This window comes from Blennius ocellaris (genome assembly GCF_963422515.1).
Source record: "Blennius ocellaris genome assembly, chromosome: 7".
NCBI classification, from domain to species: domain Eukaryota; kingdom Metazoa; phylum Chordata; class Actinopteri; order Blenniiformes; family Blenniidae; genus Blennius; species Blennius ocellaris.
The window spans coordinates 12,004,791-12,021,072 of record NC_137656.1 but is presented as its reverse complement, the minus strand read 5'-3'; the positions used below and the strand labels follow the sequence as shown (position 1 = coordinate 12,021,072).

At 41.4% G+C, this 16,282-nt stretch overlaps 1 protein-coding gene across 1 annotated transcript in view; it reads left to right on the top strand.

Moving 5' to 3' along the window:
* Positions 1-1,081: 1,081 nt before the first annotated feature.
* The window catches only part of fbxl17 (F-box and leucine-rich repeat protein 17), a gene marked incomplete at its 3' end in the record, with an annotated part of 219,635 nt that continues 204,434 nt past the window's right edge, over positions 1,082-16,282 (top strand). Inside the window, exons 1-6 of the mRNA XM_080499685.1 lie at positions 1,082-1,160; positions 2,549-3,051; positions 3,768-4,133; positions 4,204-4,326; positions 4,490-4,747; positions 4,913-5,044. Of these exons, the coding sequence (XP_080355811.1) occupies positions 2,569-3,051; positions 3,768-4,133; positions 4,204-4,326; positions 4,490-4,747; positions 4,913-5,044 (1,362 nt within the window). The 5' untranslated portion in view covers positions 1,082-1,160; positions 2,549-2,568. The remainder of the gene's footprint in view (positions 1,161-2,548; positions 3,052-3,767; positions 4,134-4,203; positions 4,327-4,489; positions 4,748-4,912; positions 5,045-16,282) is intronic.

The window sequence follows — 16,282 nt, the reverse complement described above, 5'->3', positions numbered from 1 at the left end:
GTCAGAAATCTCTATTGCTCTCTTGTGAAAACATGCCCACCCCCACCCCCTTAAATCTTTATTAAAAAAAAAACAACATAAAAAAAAAGAATGGGACAGAGGGGAACAAGTTGACATTAGACATCTGAATTTATGCAAAGCAAGGTACATTTATTTATAAAGCATCATTCGACACAAGGAAGTCCACAGTGAAATACATTAAAACAAGGTAATTAAGAAAGTCATATTAAAGAACAATAAATCAAGTAAAAGCCTAGTGAAGATAGAGATAATAGAGTCAATCGTTTAATGAAAAGCCTGAGCAAATAATGATTTTTATAAGGCATGATTTAAAAGCATTGAGTGTGTCAGCATTCCCCCGATGTTCAGGAAGTTTGTTCCATAGGTGATGAGAGTAGGAACTCAAAGTTGCTTCACCTTGTTTGTATCTGACTCCGGGAACACGTTCGTAAACCTCCTCCTCAGGGATCTGGAGGTTTCATATTCTACACGTGAATCTGAAGTGTATTTAGCCTCAAGAGCAGATGTAGCTTTAAAGAGGTAAACAAGTTAAAAAATGTGTCCATAGTATTGCAGAGATATTTGGTGAAATGTCGATGCCTAGAGGTATGAACATCTTTTGGGTTCATTGTCGGTGAGGCGTGAATGTCTGATGAGGATGTGCAAAGGTTGGCAGGAAGCTATCTTTATCATTAATGAATTTATACATAAATATGCACGTCTGTAAAGTACTAATAGATGAAACTTTCTAGACAGAGGTGCAGGTGGAAAATGAGAATATTCCTACAAATCTTTTTTGAATGAGGGGTATTTAATTAAATAGAGGACGCTCAGGCGATATCACAATATGTGAGTGATAATAAACAGGAATTATTTACTTGTTTTCTGCCACAGGCGCATCTCCATCCAGTTCCATTCACTGTGATGAATATCGAATCGTCTCCCCCGGCTTCCGTCGCTGTGCCCTCTTGATGCGGAAGTGTTGCAGCAGAGGAGGCAGACCCAGAGCTGCTCCTGTTTGGATAAACACCACGGTGGTTCAGCTGCAGCTTCTCTCGCCTCCTTGTCTCCTACCGGGACCTGTCAGCGCTCCCCTCCGCCGTGTGGAACAACATTATTATGCTCGAACCGTCCGGAGTGTGGGAGCACCGTGTCAAGTGGTGAGGAATATTTAATGTTGCTGCTACAGCTAACTTAGCATCTGCTGATGGAGAAAAGCTAGCCAGGGAAAAAAGCTCGGTTTGGGTTTGTGGCAGATCCCCGTCTCTTTCCATAAACCAATGCATCGTAGCGTTAATTTTAGATGCAAACCTGTCGCAATTTCGGGAGACACACTGCAGTCAAACCAGAGTCGTTTTGTGTGTTTGTGTATGCTAAACAAATGACCACCTGTTCACTGTTTACATCGTTGTGTTGCCTCTCGACAGCCACCAAATGATGCATCGCTTCTGCCTCTTCAGTAGACATTTGTCTGACATCAAGAAATGTTCAATTTTAGAATTGGAAGGCGTCTAAATCAGTGAGTGGTTTTACAATTTGATAAGCGTATGTCAAATGCTTATGGGAGGCATAGTAAGACATTTCTGTAATGGTTACTCTCCTTAGCCGTATGTCATATTTCGGATTTATGAAGAAGTTTGCTTTTTGTGACATTTCTACAGAAGGACACGTATATGTTTATAAACAATAGGCGTTGTGTTTAGAATTCAAACTCACTGGTGCAACAACATTGCTACATTGATATCTGTTCTAGATAAAAGCCTTTGGACATTGTTTATTTATTTACTTTATTTGTCAAAACAAGAAACGGGTTCATTAATACAACAAAAAATGAAAATGATACATCTTTACATGCCCAAAAAGCAATAGAATGTTTAATTTTACCCTTTGAATAATCAAAACAATAATGACCTCCTCTGATTTCTTTTCATTTCCTCCACGAGAGGCTTCTCCCATCTGCTGTGTATGGGACATTTGTTTTCACAGTTTTTGTGAATTTTTATCTGGAAATGGTTAGCCAAATCGGTAACAAAAGTTGTCACAAATTATTCCAGCACATTTTGATGTGCCTTTTGTGTTCGTGCTCCCAACTGTGCAGCACGAGATACGCACAAAAAAAAACAAAAAAAAAAGGCAGAAAAACAATAAAAAGGCACTGTCAGTGCTCGGACTCTAATAATAAAATTAAACAACCGTCTGGGGTAGCAATCTTTGCGTATTGCCACTTTGACAGGCACACGAATAATATTAGAAACTCTTCACGCTATATTTCTATTCAGTTTCTATTCAATCCTGATTTATTGTATTGAAATCAACAAAAAAGCAAAAAAGTATTATTTTTTGTCCTTCAGATCTTTTCTTTACTTAATTATTTCCTGGGTGGAATACGTGTGATTGGCATTTATGCATGAAAAAGGTTGAAAAGCATCACTGCTAAAATTCTCATATTCAATCAGCACATGTAAACAATAATTGCAGTCATACTGGTATTTGACCTTCATTGTCTCGGTCGATGCTCTTTCTAATGATTGTCTTCATTCCCTTCAAGAGTTTCTGTGAATCATCTATATGGGCCATCTTCTCTCGAAAAATGGTTACCGTCTGAAGAAGAAGACTCGCAAGTTGCATCACAAGAAGAAGAAGAAGAGGAACTGTTTCCTGCAGGGGCCTTGCATGCTCTGCTTCATTGTCCACAGCAACAGCAGTGGTCTTGAAGACGACAGTGACCATTTGGAGGCCGCCGTCAACGGGTGCCGCCACAACAGCATCACCGGAATCAGCGTCCCGGGCGTGGGTGGAGTCAGCATCGGAGCAGCGGCCGCATCGAAGCTCGCCGAGCGATACGCAACACTCTCGTCTCCAGAAGACCGCTCCAAGTTCCTGCTGTCACCGAGGGAGCTGGCTATCTGGGAGGGCCAGGGGAAAAACCTTTTATCCGCTGTCCCTGCCAAGCTGATTCCACCACCAGCACTTTTCCGGACTGCTGGTGTGTCTGTGACAGTGCCAATACCCGTGCCTGTGCCTGGCTGCACCAGCGAGTACACTGACATGGTAGGCATATGTAGAACTGCTGCACCAACACTACGAGTAGTCCCATGCTTTGTTGGAATATAAGTATAGATACTTGTATATGTAGGAAGTAATGGTGACTAAGTTGCTGTTCTGAAATAGCTCAGTTTTCAGGCATATATGCCTTGTAGTTCTTCCAACACATCTCACTTTCATCAGGATCGTTCTGTTGTGACAAATTCATATTTCCGTAATGTCGAAAATCACCCAAAACTACTTAAAAGAAATATTTGCACGGGACATGTATTTTGTTAGGTCCCCCTCTGTTTGTCGAGCTTTCCATATCTGATCAATTCTACATTCATTCATAAATGGGCACATCATTCAGATTTGGAAGTTTTTCCCTCCAGCTACATGCAGTCATGTGGCAGATGTTCCTAATATCTTCTGATGTTGGGAGCCAATGATAGCAATTTATAGCGATGTGTAAAGGCTCTTCACAAATGAAGTTCTAAAATATGTAGTACTTCCCAAAGAGTTGAAAAGTGAGACAATACACAGTGGTGTATTGTCTTTTCTCAGTGGAATAACAGCTGGAAATGTCGTAGATCAGATCTATACTGTCATTTGTAATTTATTTTTGATCTCACTGAGGATCTAAAGCCATAAGTGTTGTTATCATAAAACTCAGTTTAAGGTTATAATTGAGAAATAAAACTAGTGCATCTTGGCCGATCTGTCTGTGTCTCTCGGTGCAGGTGTGTAAGAGGAAGTGCTCTGAGGTGCAGAGGTGCACCCCTTGCAAGCAGCCGCGCTGTGCCTTTGCTGCTCCCGACGGAGGAGTGGGAGGAGGCGATGGCGAGGCTGCCTCGAACTCTGAAACTGGCCACTGCCACCTTCCCCTCTGTCCGCTTCCCTCTTCCTCCTCCGCGTCCTCATCTGCCTCCTCTTCCTCCTCCTCGCCTGCCGACGGCTGCTGTAGCTTGAGCCTTCCAGCAGACTTGCTCCACAGTCCAGACTCCTCCCCCTGCTGCCTGCATCATTATGACGACTGCCAGGGGAGAAGTTCAGACGCTGCCGATCACTTAAGTATCAACCACCTGCCTTCCTCCATCCTTTTAAAGGTCAGCACCCATTCATTTGTTCTATTTATATAGAACGTTAGAGTGGTTTGATGCATGTTTCCACTTTCAGGTGCTGTCCCACTTGACAGTGAAGGAGCGCTGTCTTTGTGCCTCGCTGGTTTGTAAGTACTGGAGGGACCTCTGTTTGGACTTCCAGTTCTGGAAGCAAATTGACCTCAGTGGCCTACAACAAGTAAGAGACAGTTTATTGCATAAAGCTTCACTGAAACTTTTCATTTTGGATTTTTAAATCATACTGCTGCGTTACGCTGAAGAGCAAAACAGGCACCTCATAATACAGAAAGAGTTTGGCTTCGACTTCTTTTTCTGTACTGACTTCCATCTTTGATCCGCAGGTAAATGATGATCTCCTGGTGAAAATAGCTTCTCGCAGGCAGAACGTGACGGAGATTAACATCTCAGATTGCAGAGGCGTCCATGACCATGGCGTGTCCTCCTTGGCTTCACACTGTCCCGGCTTGCAAAAGTATACAGCTTACAGATGTAAGCAACTGGGCGACGTCTCCCTGTCTTCTCTGGCAACACACTGCCCTCTCTTGGTCAAGGTGCATGTGGGCAACCAGGACAAACTGACAGATGGAGCGCTGAAAAAGGTATGCATTCAGAGGTAGAATATCATAAGGCATATTGATGTCAGCTCATTAACTCTGTTCAGAATTTTTTTAATTGAAAAATTTATTGTTTAACACTGTAAAATAAATATTCTTAATAAGATATGGTGATATAAATGCAGAATATTTGTGCCTTATTGCCCTTAGCTGGGAGAACACTGCAGTGAGCTGAAGGACATCCACTTGGGTCAGTGCTACGGCGTCTCAGACGAGGGCATGATGGCCTTGGCGAGAGGATGTCCCAAACTGCAGAGACTTTACTTGCAAGAGAACAAAATGGTCAGTTTCACTCTTCTGATTTCAAACTCACTGTTTTGCCATTTTCTATTTTGTCACTTTTGAATTTGTACTCGGTTGGTTGGATTTGCACTTTAGCACAGAGATTCAGTCACTCACGCTTTCATGACGCTTACTGCTGGTTACTGTGTTGGCGGAGGATAAAAGATCACGCATTCCTATTGCTCAGACTTCTACTGGATGTGCTTTTGCTCAATAAGTGCAGCACACACTTGAATAATTGCCAGACAGCTTCTACATTACCCCATACATTTATTTGTTGCTCTGGTAGCTGTCTCACACCATCAGTCATTTCTTTTTGTTCTGTTCTTCCTTAGTCTTGCTTTTTTTTCAAAGGAAGCTCATTTAATGTAGTTTCATTTTCATATGATACAATTACTGGGAACACAAGTATAAGGTTGTAAATCTGTTAAAGGAAAACTGTTTGAATCAACTGCAGCGCTTCATGCTTGAAGATGTCGCTCATGTTACCATGGATGTAATGACCAAGAGATGCTGTGATCACTGTCTTTTTCAGAGATGACCTTCTTTTATACATTGCAATATGACATAACCTTGGACAGTTTGGTGTTAGGGACAGTTGCAACCAATAGTTATCACATTAAGGAGTAACATTTGTTACATTTGTTGGTTTTATAAGCACCTAGAAATTACTGTGTTGTATGTGGTGCTTTATAAATAAAGTTGATTGAATTGAATGTTTGAAAGAATCTTTCCAAGTGTGATAACTGCATTCAATAAGCAATTTAGCAGGTTCTGTGCAAGTGCTCTAAAAATAGTTATAATGGGTGGCATAGTCAACACTCGTTAATTTGCAACACATACTATGTAGCCCTTTTTCAATTTTGGTTTAGAAACAACTTTTGCATTAGTTGCTTTATTTGATGAAATGGTTACATTATCAGCACTTATTACATTATTGTTTGTCATAAGGACTTGGAAATAATGGTGACGATGATCGTAAAAGGTACTCGTGTGGGGAAACTACCTCGATCTGCCACCAGATGCCACTGTTTTCCATCTTTGGAAAAGAAACGCAGTAACCAATTTGCTTCTGAGGTTGGACGATAATACCAGAAATCACAATATTTATAGTTATTTTGATTAGTAGTAGTAGTCAATGATCCACTCCATCAAATGTGTTTTTTCTTGTTTTGTTTTTTTTGTTTGAAGTGGCAAAGGTGTGTGCCTTCCCATGTACCAGACCATTGGACTATACAGTTATCTATACAAGCATTATCTCAACTTATACAGTTTAGTAACAGGTTTCATCCTTTTTTGTTTCTGCTCACATTCCATTGTAGCCCGCAATTGGTCATGACCTTGATGTATTAGTCCACTTTAACTTGTTACCAATTGCTCAGTTTGTTAAAAGCTCATCCATCAACCTAATAGTATATGAAATTAGCAATTGCCACTAGGTGAGAGATTAATGTTGCTGCTGATAACATTTCAGCATAGCAGTATCAATTTCACAATGTCATTTTTCAGACATGAGAGCTTTTGCAGTTATTTTAGCCTCCTGTCATTAGGGCCAAAAGAAATGGGCTGAGCTTATATGGGAATTGTTATGTCTAGGTGCTCTGGTTACATGGCCTAAAATTGTCATTAACTTTGCCAGAAGTTGGGACGACCCAGAAACTGTTTTTTTTTCTCTCCGACAGCTTGAAAGACTTCCTGAGAGGTTGCATCTTCAACCTCTGGGATAAAAAGGAACCGATCCAGTTGCTTTGGAAAAAATGCTTAGAATAATTGTCATTTCCAATTACGCCTGGAGCTGCAAGCTCAATAACAATGCATGAACACCCACTGATAGAGGCTTCTTGTGTTTCGCCTTGTTCTTAGGCTAAGTCATCTAATAATACAGGCGATTGACTTTAATTTGTTGTTAATTATTTTAGGAATATTGTATTTTGTATGAAGGATTTACAAGGTGACTCACCCTCTTGTACTTGAAGGTTCTCACTTCGCACTAAATTGGCTGTTCAACTAATGGGTTTGAAGTCGCAAAGAGAAATAATTTTCTGGAAGTTTTGTATGAAAGGCAAATTGCTGATCACTTGTGGAATATTGTGTGGGCTCGGCTCTTACTCTCTCTGTGATTTGATCCAGGAGATGGGCTTTTTAATTTTTAGTGGGCAATGAATTACAAAGTCATGGAACTGTGGAGAAAGCCTCTTAAGAGCAGTTTGTAAAGCCTCAGCTCTCCGCTTTGTGGCGTGTTCCTGTGTCTGTCCTAATCAATCACAGATGAGGATGATCCTTTTGCTCGCTGTGATCTGCCCTCCTTCTCCTCCTCCTCTCAAATTGAATAATTGAATTGCTGCAGGATGTTTCTGTGTGGTCTCTTGCTCACCCTATTCCGTTTTCTTTGTCAAGTGCACACCCACTTCATTTTTTTCCCCTTTTATTCCCTCTTTCTGGCCAGGGTTGTGGTTACAGTTCCATGCTGGAGGGTTTGTTTTCTCTCTGTTAAGACCATATTAAGCTCTCTGGATGGTAAAATAGCTTTTTTAAGGGATGGGATTGGGACTTGGCCTCTCTGAATGCCCTTTTGTATCACAAAGGAATTATATTAACACGACTGTCACTGAAATATTTGGATTACCTTGGCCTGCCAGTATTGTGGCAATTCAAACCACATATTGATGAACGTTGGTCATGGGGCAACCTTTGAGATGTTTGAATGAGGTATTTTCCAGTTCAGGCAAGTTCTTGTGGGTTTTTCTTTGTGTGCATATACTCTATCTGTGATTGTCATACTTGAGGACACATCCGTTATTATTTTTTAAAGAAATTACAAATTATTTTTTCAAATCCGTGCCTCCACACTAAATGGTGTCAACAAATTATGTTTACAAGTTGACGCTAGCTCTTTCATTACTTGTGCCCGAGGCCCGATCAGCCCAGGGCGACAGATAACCCTGGGCTAAGAGCACCGTGAGAAAGCCTGGTGACTCTGGTGTGTCTCTGCCCCTCTTCTTTTGACATCTACCCTGCATTCTTTATTGGCATTCATCCAGTATTTATGCCAGAGTTGGTTATATTGCACCAGTTGCCTTTCAAGGCTTGTTTTCATCTTTTGAAATGTTTTTTTTCTTTTTCTTTTTTACTCCTCTGCCCATTCATATTCCGTTCTCTTCCATCACCTCGAAGGGCGAAGGCTCTGAGAATAGCAAATTCCCCATTTCCTCATCTCACTTCAATTTGCCGTAGGGGAGTAGAGGCAGTGTTGAAAGTTTAACTCCCGAGTTCTGTCAGTTTCATGGACCAGTCATGGGACAAAATGTGAGTTGTAAAAAAAAAAAAAAAAGGAGAACCAAAAAGACACCTTTAATGTCACCCATCTTTCTTTGTCACTAACTTTATTCCAGTGTTCCTTTCAATTAAACACATTGCTCTCTGCAAACATTTTTGCTGTGGAAGCAATTTCCTTCTCTGCTCTCCTGTCTTTTTTTTTTTCCCCCTTTTGAAACGTTATCAGCTCTCTTGTCTTGTTAAAATCAAAGACTACGCACTTAATTTTCCTGCAGTTTGATGGGAACATTCGTCCACTGGCTTGTCTCAGAGACGCCAAGACTGCCTGTGCACGCAAAGCTTTCTCTCTCTCTCTCTCTCTCTCTCTGTCTCGCATACACGCACAGGCTCTGATTATTTACAGTTTTAATTAGTCCAAAATGTGGAAATGTAAGTGGAATTAGAGATGACCCAACATAGATTACCATGTGCCCTCAATTTAGGTGTAATTACCAGTCTGCATGTACAATCAGAGTTTCTCTCCAACAGCTTTCACCATGTTTTCCGGCTTTCTCTGATGCTGCTGGATGGACAGGAAGAGACATGTTTGTCTGTGGGACAATATGGGAAAGAAGACGAGAAGTGTCAGGGCAATCAGCGCTTCTTGGCATCAGTCTATGAAAATGGGCCTCGTCTGCTGCGCTGACTGGTCTGGACTGCCACTCGCTGGGCTTTCTTTTGGCAGGGTGAAAGGCGGCAAATCACCAGCATTTCAATTAAACATAATTGCAGATTAAATTGTATATTGACATGAGCTGATTTAAATGGCTGTATTTAGAAGGAAAGCAGAGACAAAAGGAAGTGAGAAAGATGGCTGTCAGTCATTAGGGGATCGACCTCCTGACATGAACCAAAGGCGACGAGGCAAACGTTCGCAGAGGGCCTCGTTTAAACACTGGAAGTGACACATGCATGGGAGTGGGTGAGTTGAATAGCTGCCAGATGCACTGGAAACTTTGCCCAGGCATTTGACTGTAATCAGAGATAAATAGAACCACTCACACACACACACACACACACACACACACACACACACACACACACACACACACACACACACACACACACACACACACACACACACACACACACACACACACACACACACACACACACACACACACACACACACACACACACACACACACACACACACACACACACACAGTATTGTCCATTTCTCCAATCCCCTCAGGTCCTCATAGAAAGACTTTTCAGGATGTTGAATGTCAGATGTTCTATGATGTATTTAGTCCATTATATTGCTAATGGCACGGGATTATGTCTGTCAGAGCGAAGAAAAGCCTTGCCCTCATCCAGAGTTTCAGTACTTTCATGTCACTGAGAACCTTCTTTACGTTTTGTCCTCGTCTTTCACTCTGTGCCTGCTTTATGCTCCTGTGGACTTGTAATCTAAATAATTTGTCGATTTTTGCTTATGGTCATGACGCAGTGAGCGTCACGAGATCCCTCAAGCGATAGGTTGTCAAAAAGACAATAATTCTTAGAGTTTCGGTTAAAAAGTTTGGAGCACTTCAATGAAACATTTTAATTATTCAAATCAATATAACAGACAAATCCAGTTGGCAGGTTTGTTGCATTTCTGTGATAAACATTGTGTATTGTCATTAGTGCCATTGTAGGTAAGCTTGACTTTGTTTCGAAGAAAACAGCAGAGGGTAGCTGAACATTTTGAAACAAAAAAGTTAGAAACCTGCTGATTCTCAGTGTTTTGTCGGTGCCTGTGATTACTGGTGAATTTTATAGCCCCCAGCAGAATTTGAATCCTGCTGTGGCGCTCGACCCTGGAAAACCACAGAGAACAAATATACTTTTTTTTTCCCTGTAGCTTTGGTTTCTTTCAGTTGCTGAAGGAACCGGTGATCGTCTTAAAAAAAAAAAAAGGCAATAAGTAGATAAATAAATTACACAATAGACATTTTCTAAAATTGAAGTATCAATGGGGTGTCTCCCACGGGTCACCACAGCAAGTCACTGAAACTTGGGCTCTGGACTTGGCCAGTTTTTACACCAGATACTTGTCCTGCCTCAGCCGAGACTCAAACCAGGGGCCTCTAAGTCAAGGTTTAACCTGATTCTTATCATTCTGACGACACCTTTATTTAATCTTGAACCTATTAAAATTGCTTGGAAAAAAAATTCAGTATATGTGCTTTGCATCAAAAAAGACAATCATTGGATTACAAGAGGTTACAATGAGTTTAAATGACATAACAATATTAAAAGCAATAGATAAAGAACATAAAAATGTATTTTCAACTGATTTATAGGACAGGGATGAGACTGTTTTCTTCTGGTGATTCACATCAATCCTAAAAAGTACATTTGTTCATGATGAATATAGTTAATGTTCATTGTATTTGACTGACTCATAAGGATACAGACTGTTAGACTCTTAGTGGGTTTGCACAGTATTAAAATGGTAATAATTGTACACTTGTATTTCAACTGCTTAAATCTTCTGTAGGTACTCTCAACGGCGCATTCCTCTCTGCAATATCCTCATCTACATTGCTCTTTTAAAGTGCCTCCATATTGATCCATGTCCCCAAAAACCTGCTCTCTTCCTCTCTGGACGTGTGCTCGGGTCGGTTGCTGTTCGGCGCTCGCCTAAAGAGTAATCAGATGCATTAATGAGCAGTGACTTTAACTTGGACAGTCGGCTGCACTCACCACGTCGATACGTTCCCTCTACAGTCTCGCCGACAACAAAACAAGTCTTAAAGAAGGAGAGAAAGAAAGTGAGAGCATTTTTGTGGGGAACTGTTTGTGAAGTCTTCCTTCAAAGTGATACCTTTTCTCAATATTTGTTACCCTTGAGAAAGATTCTGCATCAACATTTCTTTTCCCCCGGCCTATCAATAATGCTGGTTAAATTACCCCTTGAGAAGAAGAAAAATACCACAGTGTGGCAGGACGCTCTCTCGCGCGCCCTGAATGGCTCATTGCAACGCTAAAAGTATTAACCTTGTGAGATGAAAATAAAGTCAAGTTGAATGACAGATGTTACAACTGAGAAGTGAGGCAGGTGACGGCGCTATCGCGGACCAGTGACAAATGGCTGAGTTTTTGTTCAGGACTCCTATATCTTTGCTTGAAAGTGCAGAAGTGGAGTGCATCTCAATGTAATGAGACTGGTAATGCCTTCATCTGTTTGTTTTTTTTTTTTTTTTTAAGGAAACAATAGCAGAAGCAAGACTGAAGACTTGACTGTCCCTTCCATACGAAACAAATGGCTTTACAGCAACTTGTTTTGTACTTTTTAACTGAATCCGAGATGAGGAAACAATCAGGTTACTTTGAGTCTGGTTGGGTTGCCTTTCTGTGTGGAATTTGCATGTTCTCCCATCTATCTGTGAGAATTTTCTGGTTTCTGTTTTTCCTCCCACAATTTGAATGCAGATTGAAAGTTGTGTGTCTGTCTTTTTTTTTTTTCTCATTTCAGCTACTCCCACCCTGAAACGAATAAAGCAGCTCAGACAATGCATAGATGGTATGTTCAGGTCTGAATAGCTTTGGGGCGACTCCAATCACTTAAATGTCATTAATCTTCCTAGTTTTACTAAACAGCTGCCGTTAAAACGGTACAACGATGACTGGGCAGATCATTTATTTCTGGGTTCACTTAATTTCTTCAGGAAGAGGTGTGAGTTTGTGTTAAACACAGGTAACTTCACAATTATCTATTATTTCGTGGTCATCCTTTTTTTTTCTTTTCTTTCTGAAGCACTATATAAAGTATATACAGCATGTGGATGGGTGAAGTTGTAGATGAGCACTTTTGATGTGCTCATAGTTGATGTGCTTGTGTTTCACCTGCAGAGGGTGTAATAGGACTGGATAATGACATCAATGTAAGAGCGGGTGAACAGAGAAGGGCCTGGAAATCGGACACGGCTCAATGTTTCTTCTGAAACTCAAACTGCGCATAAAATAAAACAGATTTTCCAGAAATTGTAATATTTGAATAAATTTAGTAATTCATACATGTGTTATTATTGTATTGTCAAAACAAAATTGTTAATCTAGTATCATTAATGTAGATTTAAGTCATATTTTCTAACCTGTTGATACAGTGGCCCCTTTCCTTCACAAACAAGATGCATACAAGGGCTGTTTGTGAATTTCATATTCTTTGACTGTAACATTATTTATGAACTCTGTTGAAGTGAAAGCGTGCTTTTGTCACCTGTCGACAGATTCTCTGAATGGCTTTTTGCGGCAGTAATACATAATCTCTTCGTACTGTAGATGTTGTAGCGGCACTCATCTTCATGACGTTATCAAGCATTTGCCTGCAGCTACCAGAGTACCGGGGAAAGGCACTGAAGAACGTTAATGTGAATGTGACTCCCATTTTTATTCATTTTCTGTTCACTGCTTACTTTGGCGGAGAGCACGAGTCCAGCCAGAGAAAGCGGAGTTGAAACCCTCATTTAATGTTTTTATAGCGGGTGGCGAGTGCACAGGCTGTGCAGAAATTTAGTTTGCCTTCAGGCTGATAATTCACTTTTACAGGCTGAGACTTTGTTATGAATCAGAAAAGTTGTGTTGTTGCAAGTTGAGGGTACAAGACAACGGTAGAATAGGTGCAATTAGTGCGTAAATCCACACGTTCTTCAGCAGAAATATTTCAAAACTCATTCCGAATAAAAATGCTTGTTTTATATGTGTGGATTTGACATTTTCTCTATGCAACAGTGAACAATATTGTTTTTGTTGGACTGACCTTAAAAAAACCCAGTGAAATGTTGCTGTTTTTCTCTGTCTTGCAGTGATTTGAATATAATATGAGTTCTGTGCTGTTGTTGTGACAGGTGTTCATTCTTGATGTCTTGTAACCTAATTAACTGGGAAAATAATTGTTGGTTGGATTTATCTGGAATGAAAATACTCTGCGACATTAGTCAAAATGAATGCTTTAATTTTCTCTGAGAAATCATTAACTGATAAAATAAATGATCATTAATTCCAGTAATATGGTTAAATGTGTTGGTTCTTTGTGGTAATTTGTGAAAACCCATTTTCAGTTTCACAGTGCAGACCAGTTTCTGGTTACTTTGACTGGTGTATCTCTGATATCATGCGGTATCTTGGACATGTTAAGGCAAAACGGCACCCAGTATCATTTTGAGCATCAATTGTGGGGGCAATACTTTGGCATCTATCTCCTTGTTTCTTACGGGACGGTGCTGTGCTGCGACCTGGCCAGTGTTTAAAGAGCATTGCATCAGAGGCCCTCTGTTTATCCAGCTCCAGACAGCAGCAGCTTCTGACACCCAGCCAGGGATGTCACTATGATTCATGGCCCTTTCTGACACCTCGCTCATGCCTTTACTCTTCTTAATCTTCTTGTGCTCTCACTTTCTCTCCGCCACCCCCCCCTTCCCTCTCTCTTATGATGAGTTTTCCTTTTGTTTGAGAAGGGCGGAGATGATGTCATCATTCAAAGACTGAGCCCAAAATCAGAATGCATTCCTCGCTTTCAGCCCAGTGGACCAGTTTGTACGGATCAAGATGAATAGCCCTCCCCCGAGATTCACTTCTGTCCTATTTTATGGAGAAACGGCAGATGTGTGGTAGTACTGCCGTGAGAGAGGTTACCTGGCTTTGTCGGCTTATTTGAAACTCTCGCTCTCTTTTTTTTTTTTTTTGTCTCTGTGACACTCGTATTCTCATTACTCATCCCATCTTTGTCTACACCTCTCTCAAACAACCCATATCCTCCCTTTCCAGCCCCTCACCCCCTTCTGTCGCACTGTGTCTCTGTGATTGAGAGACCAAAGCTGCTCTAAATACTGACTTCATTAGGGATGATTGATAAGATGCAGAAATGGGTGTGCTTGCATGTTGGGGGTTGTGCATGCAATTGTGTACATGATCTGTCTACTGTCTGTACTCCCCACTCCCCCAAAACTATCTCGCCCCACCAACACATCACCCTTCCCGCTCTCGCCCCAGTGATGTATTTTGGGCCGTTGATAGCAGCAGCAGTTCAATAGTTGGGGTAATGAATGTGTTTAATAAGCACAGTGGGTCGATGGACTTAATGAAGGTGTGACAGAGGATGGGCCTGGGGAAAGCTGCTCTAACAAGAGTCTAACGAGCCTCTGGGTTTAACGAGGTCAAGCTATAATCGGAATTCCCTCACCTGTACAGTATCCGTCTGCCTCTCTGTGTTTTGGCCCGGTGGCCTCAGCCTCTGCCCCCGGTCTGCTACCGTTCAGCTACCGTTCAATGCAGAATGCTTATTTATCCATCTATTGGTTTGTCACTGCAGATATATATATATATATATATATATATATTTTCTTCTTCCTCCATCTCCTGTTCTGTATCTGTTTGCTCATGCTACAGTGCTTCACCTCTGCCTTCTCACATTTTCCTCTTTCTGTCTCGCACATACAGCTTTGCTTTTTTGGCCTCGGTTTCATAGCAGCCTGTCCATCTTTTCAAGGACGACCTAGCTTAGAAATGCTCCAGAATGGTGCTAGCCAGCCAGCCCTCCAATCTGAGGAGGATATAGGATCTGAAGAGGCTGCAGTTCACTCTGCTTCTACTTTTTTTTTTCTTTCGAGAGAAGTTTGCATTTTGTAGTTCTTGACCTTGATATGCTTTGTTATGCCATGACACTGTCGTGAAGCTCTTTGTGGAAGGGAGTTAATGGGACACACCTGAGTCTCGTCAGGGGATTGATTGCCTCACTCCCTGGTAAAAGGAGCAGAGCAGCAGACCACGGGGAGGACAGCGAGGAAGCAGGAGCTGCTGGAGAGCACGCTACGGAGAAGGCGAAGCGCGGTGGTGGACGGCCTCAGTCGCTGCGCAGACGGGAAGGAAGGCTGAGCTGCCTGAAAAGGAGCAGCCAGTCGAGCACGGACATAAGAGCTGAGCGAAGTGGCAGCAGCAGAGGAGTGGTGTGTGTGTGTGTGTGTGTGTGTGTGTGTGTGTGTGTGTGTGTGTGTGTGTGTGTGTGTGTGTGTGTGTGTGTGTGTGTGTGTGTGTGTGTGTGTGTGTGTGTGTGTGTGTGTGTGTGTGTGTGTGTGTGTGTGTGTGTGTGTGTGTGTGTGTGTGTGTGTGTGTGTGTGTGTGTGGTTAGTTGTTAAATAAAATGGTAAAAAAGGGAAGTTGTCTCTGTACCCCTGTGCAAGAATGTCATGTTGTGGCCATTTCAGTAGTGAAAGACTTAAATGATGTCATTTCTGTTTTATTTTTGTCACGTTTTTTATGTTTATTAAATGCTTGTTGTTGTTGGTAATTGGTTTTCCTTGCTGCTTTAAGCTGAGTTGCATCGAGTGGTTTCTTTTAGGAACTCATGAGAGGGAGATGTTCGTATTTTACACATTTCCTGCCTGCAGTATAGAGAAAATGAGGATGAGAGATGCATGCTGGCATTCTTTTGGTGTTCTTTAAAGGAAGGTTTATGTTTAATTACAAACTCTACAATGTTGTGACAAGTTTCATCATAGTCGGATACAGTGTCCATAAACATGATTGTAAAATGTATATATTCCCAGTTTTTCAAAAATGAGAATTTTGCATATCTACTTGAGACCCAATGGAAATATTTCAGATGTTCTGGTTACTATTTGGCATCCTCCATGAAAATTAGAGTACCTTAATATCCGGACTATTGAGCGCACCTGGATATAAGCTGCACCAACAAAGTTTAAAAAGGAAAAAAAAAGTACATATGTATGCTGCAGATGTCCACGTTGTAACGGCAGGAATTTCACTACGGGAAGACGGGGATTGCTCTTATTTTCATCAGTTCCTGCAAATCTGTTTTTCATAGTGCTGGAAATTCCTGCACACAATGCTGTGTGTGCGTGCATAGAGCGAGAGAGAGAGAGATGTACAATAACGGGGTTTTATCTCTGTTAAACTATTTTATTGGTTGTTTGC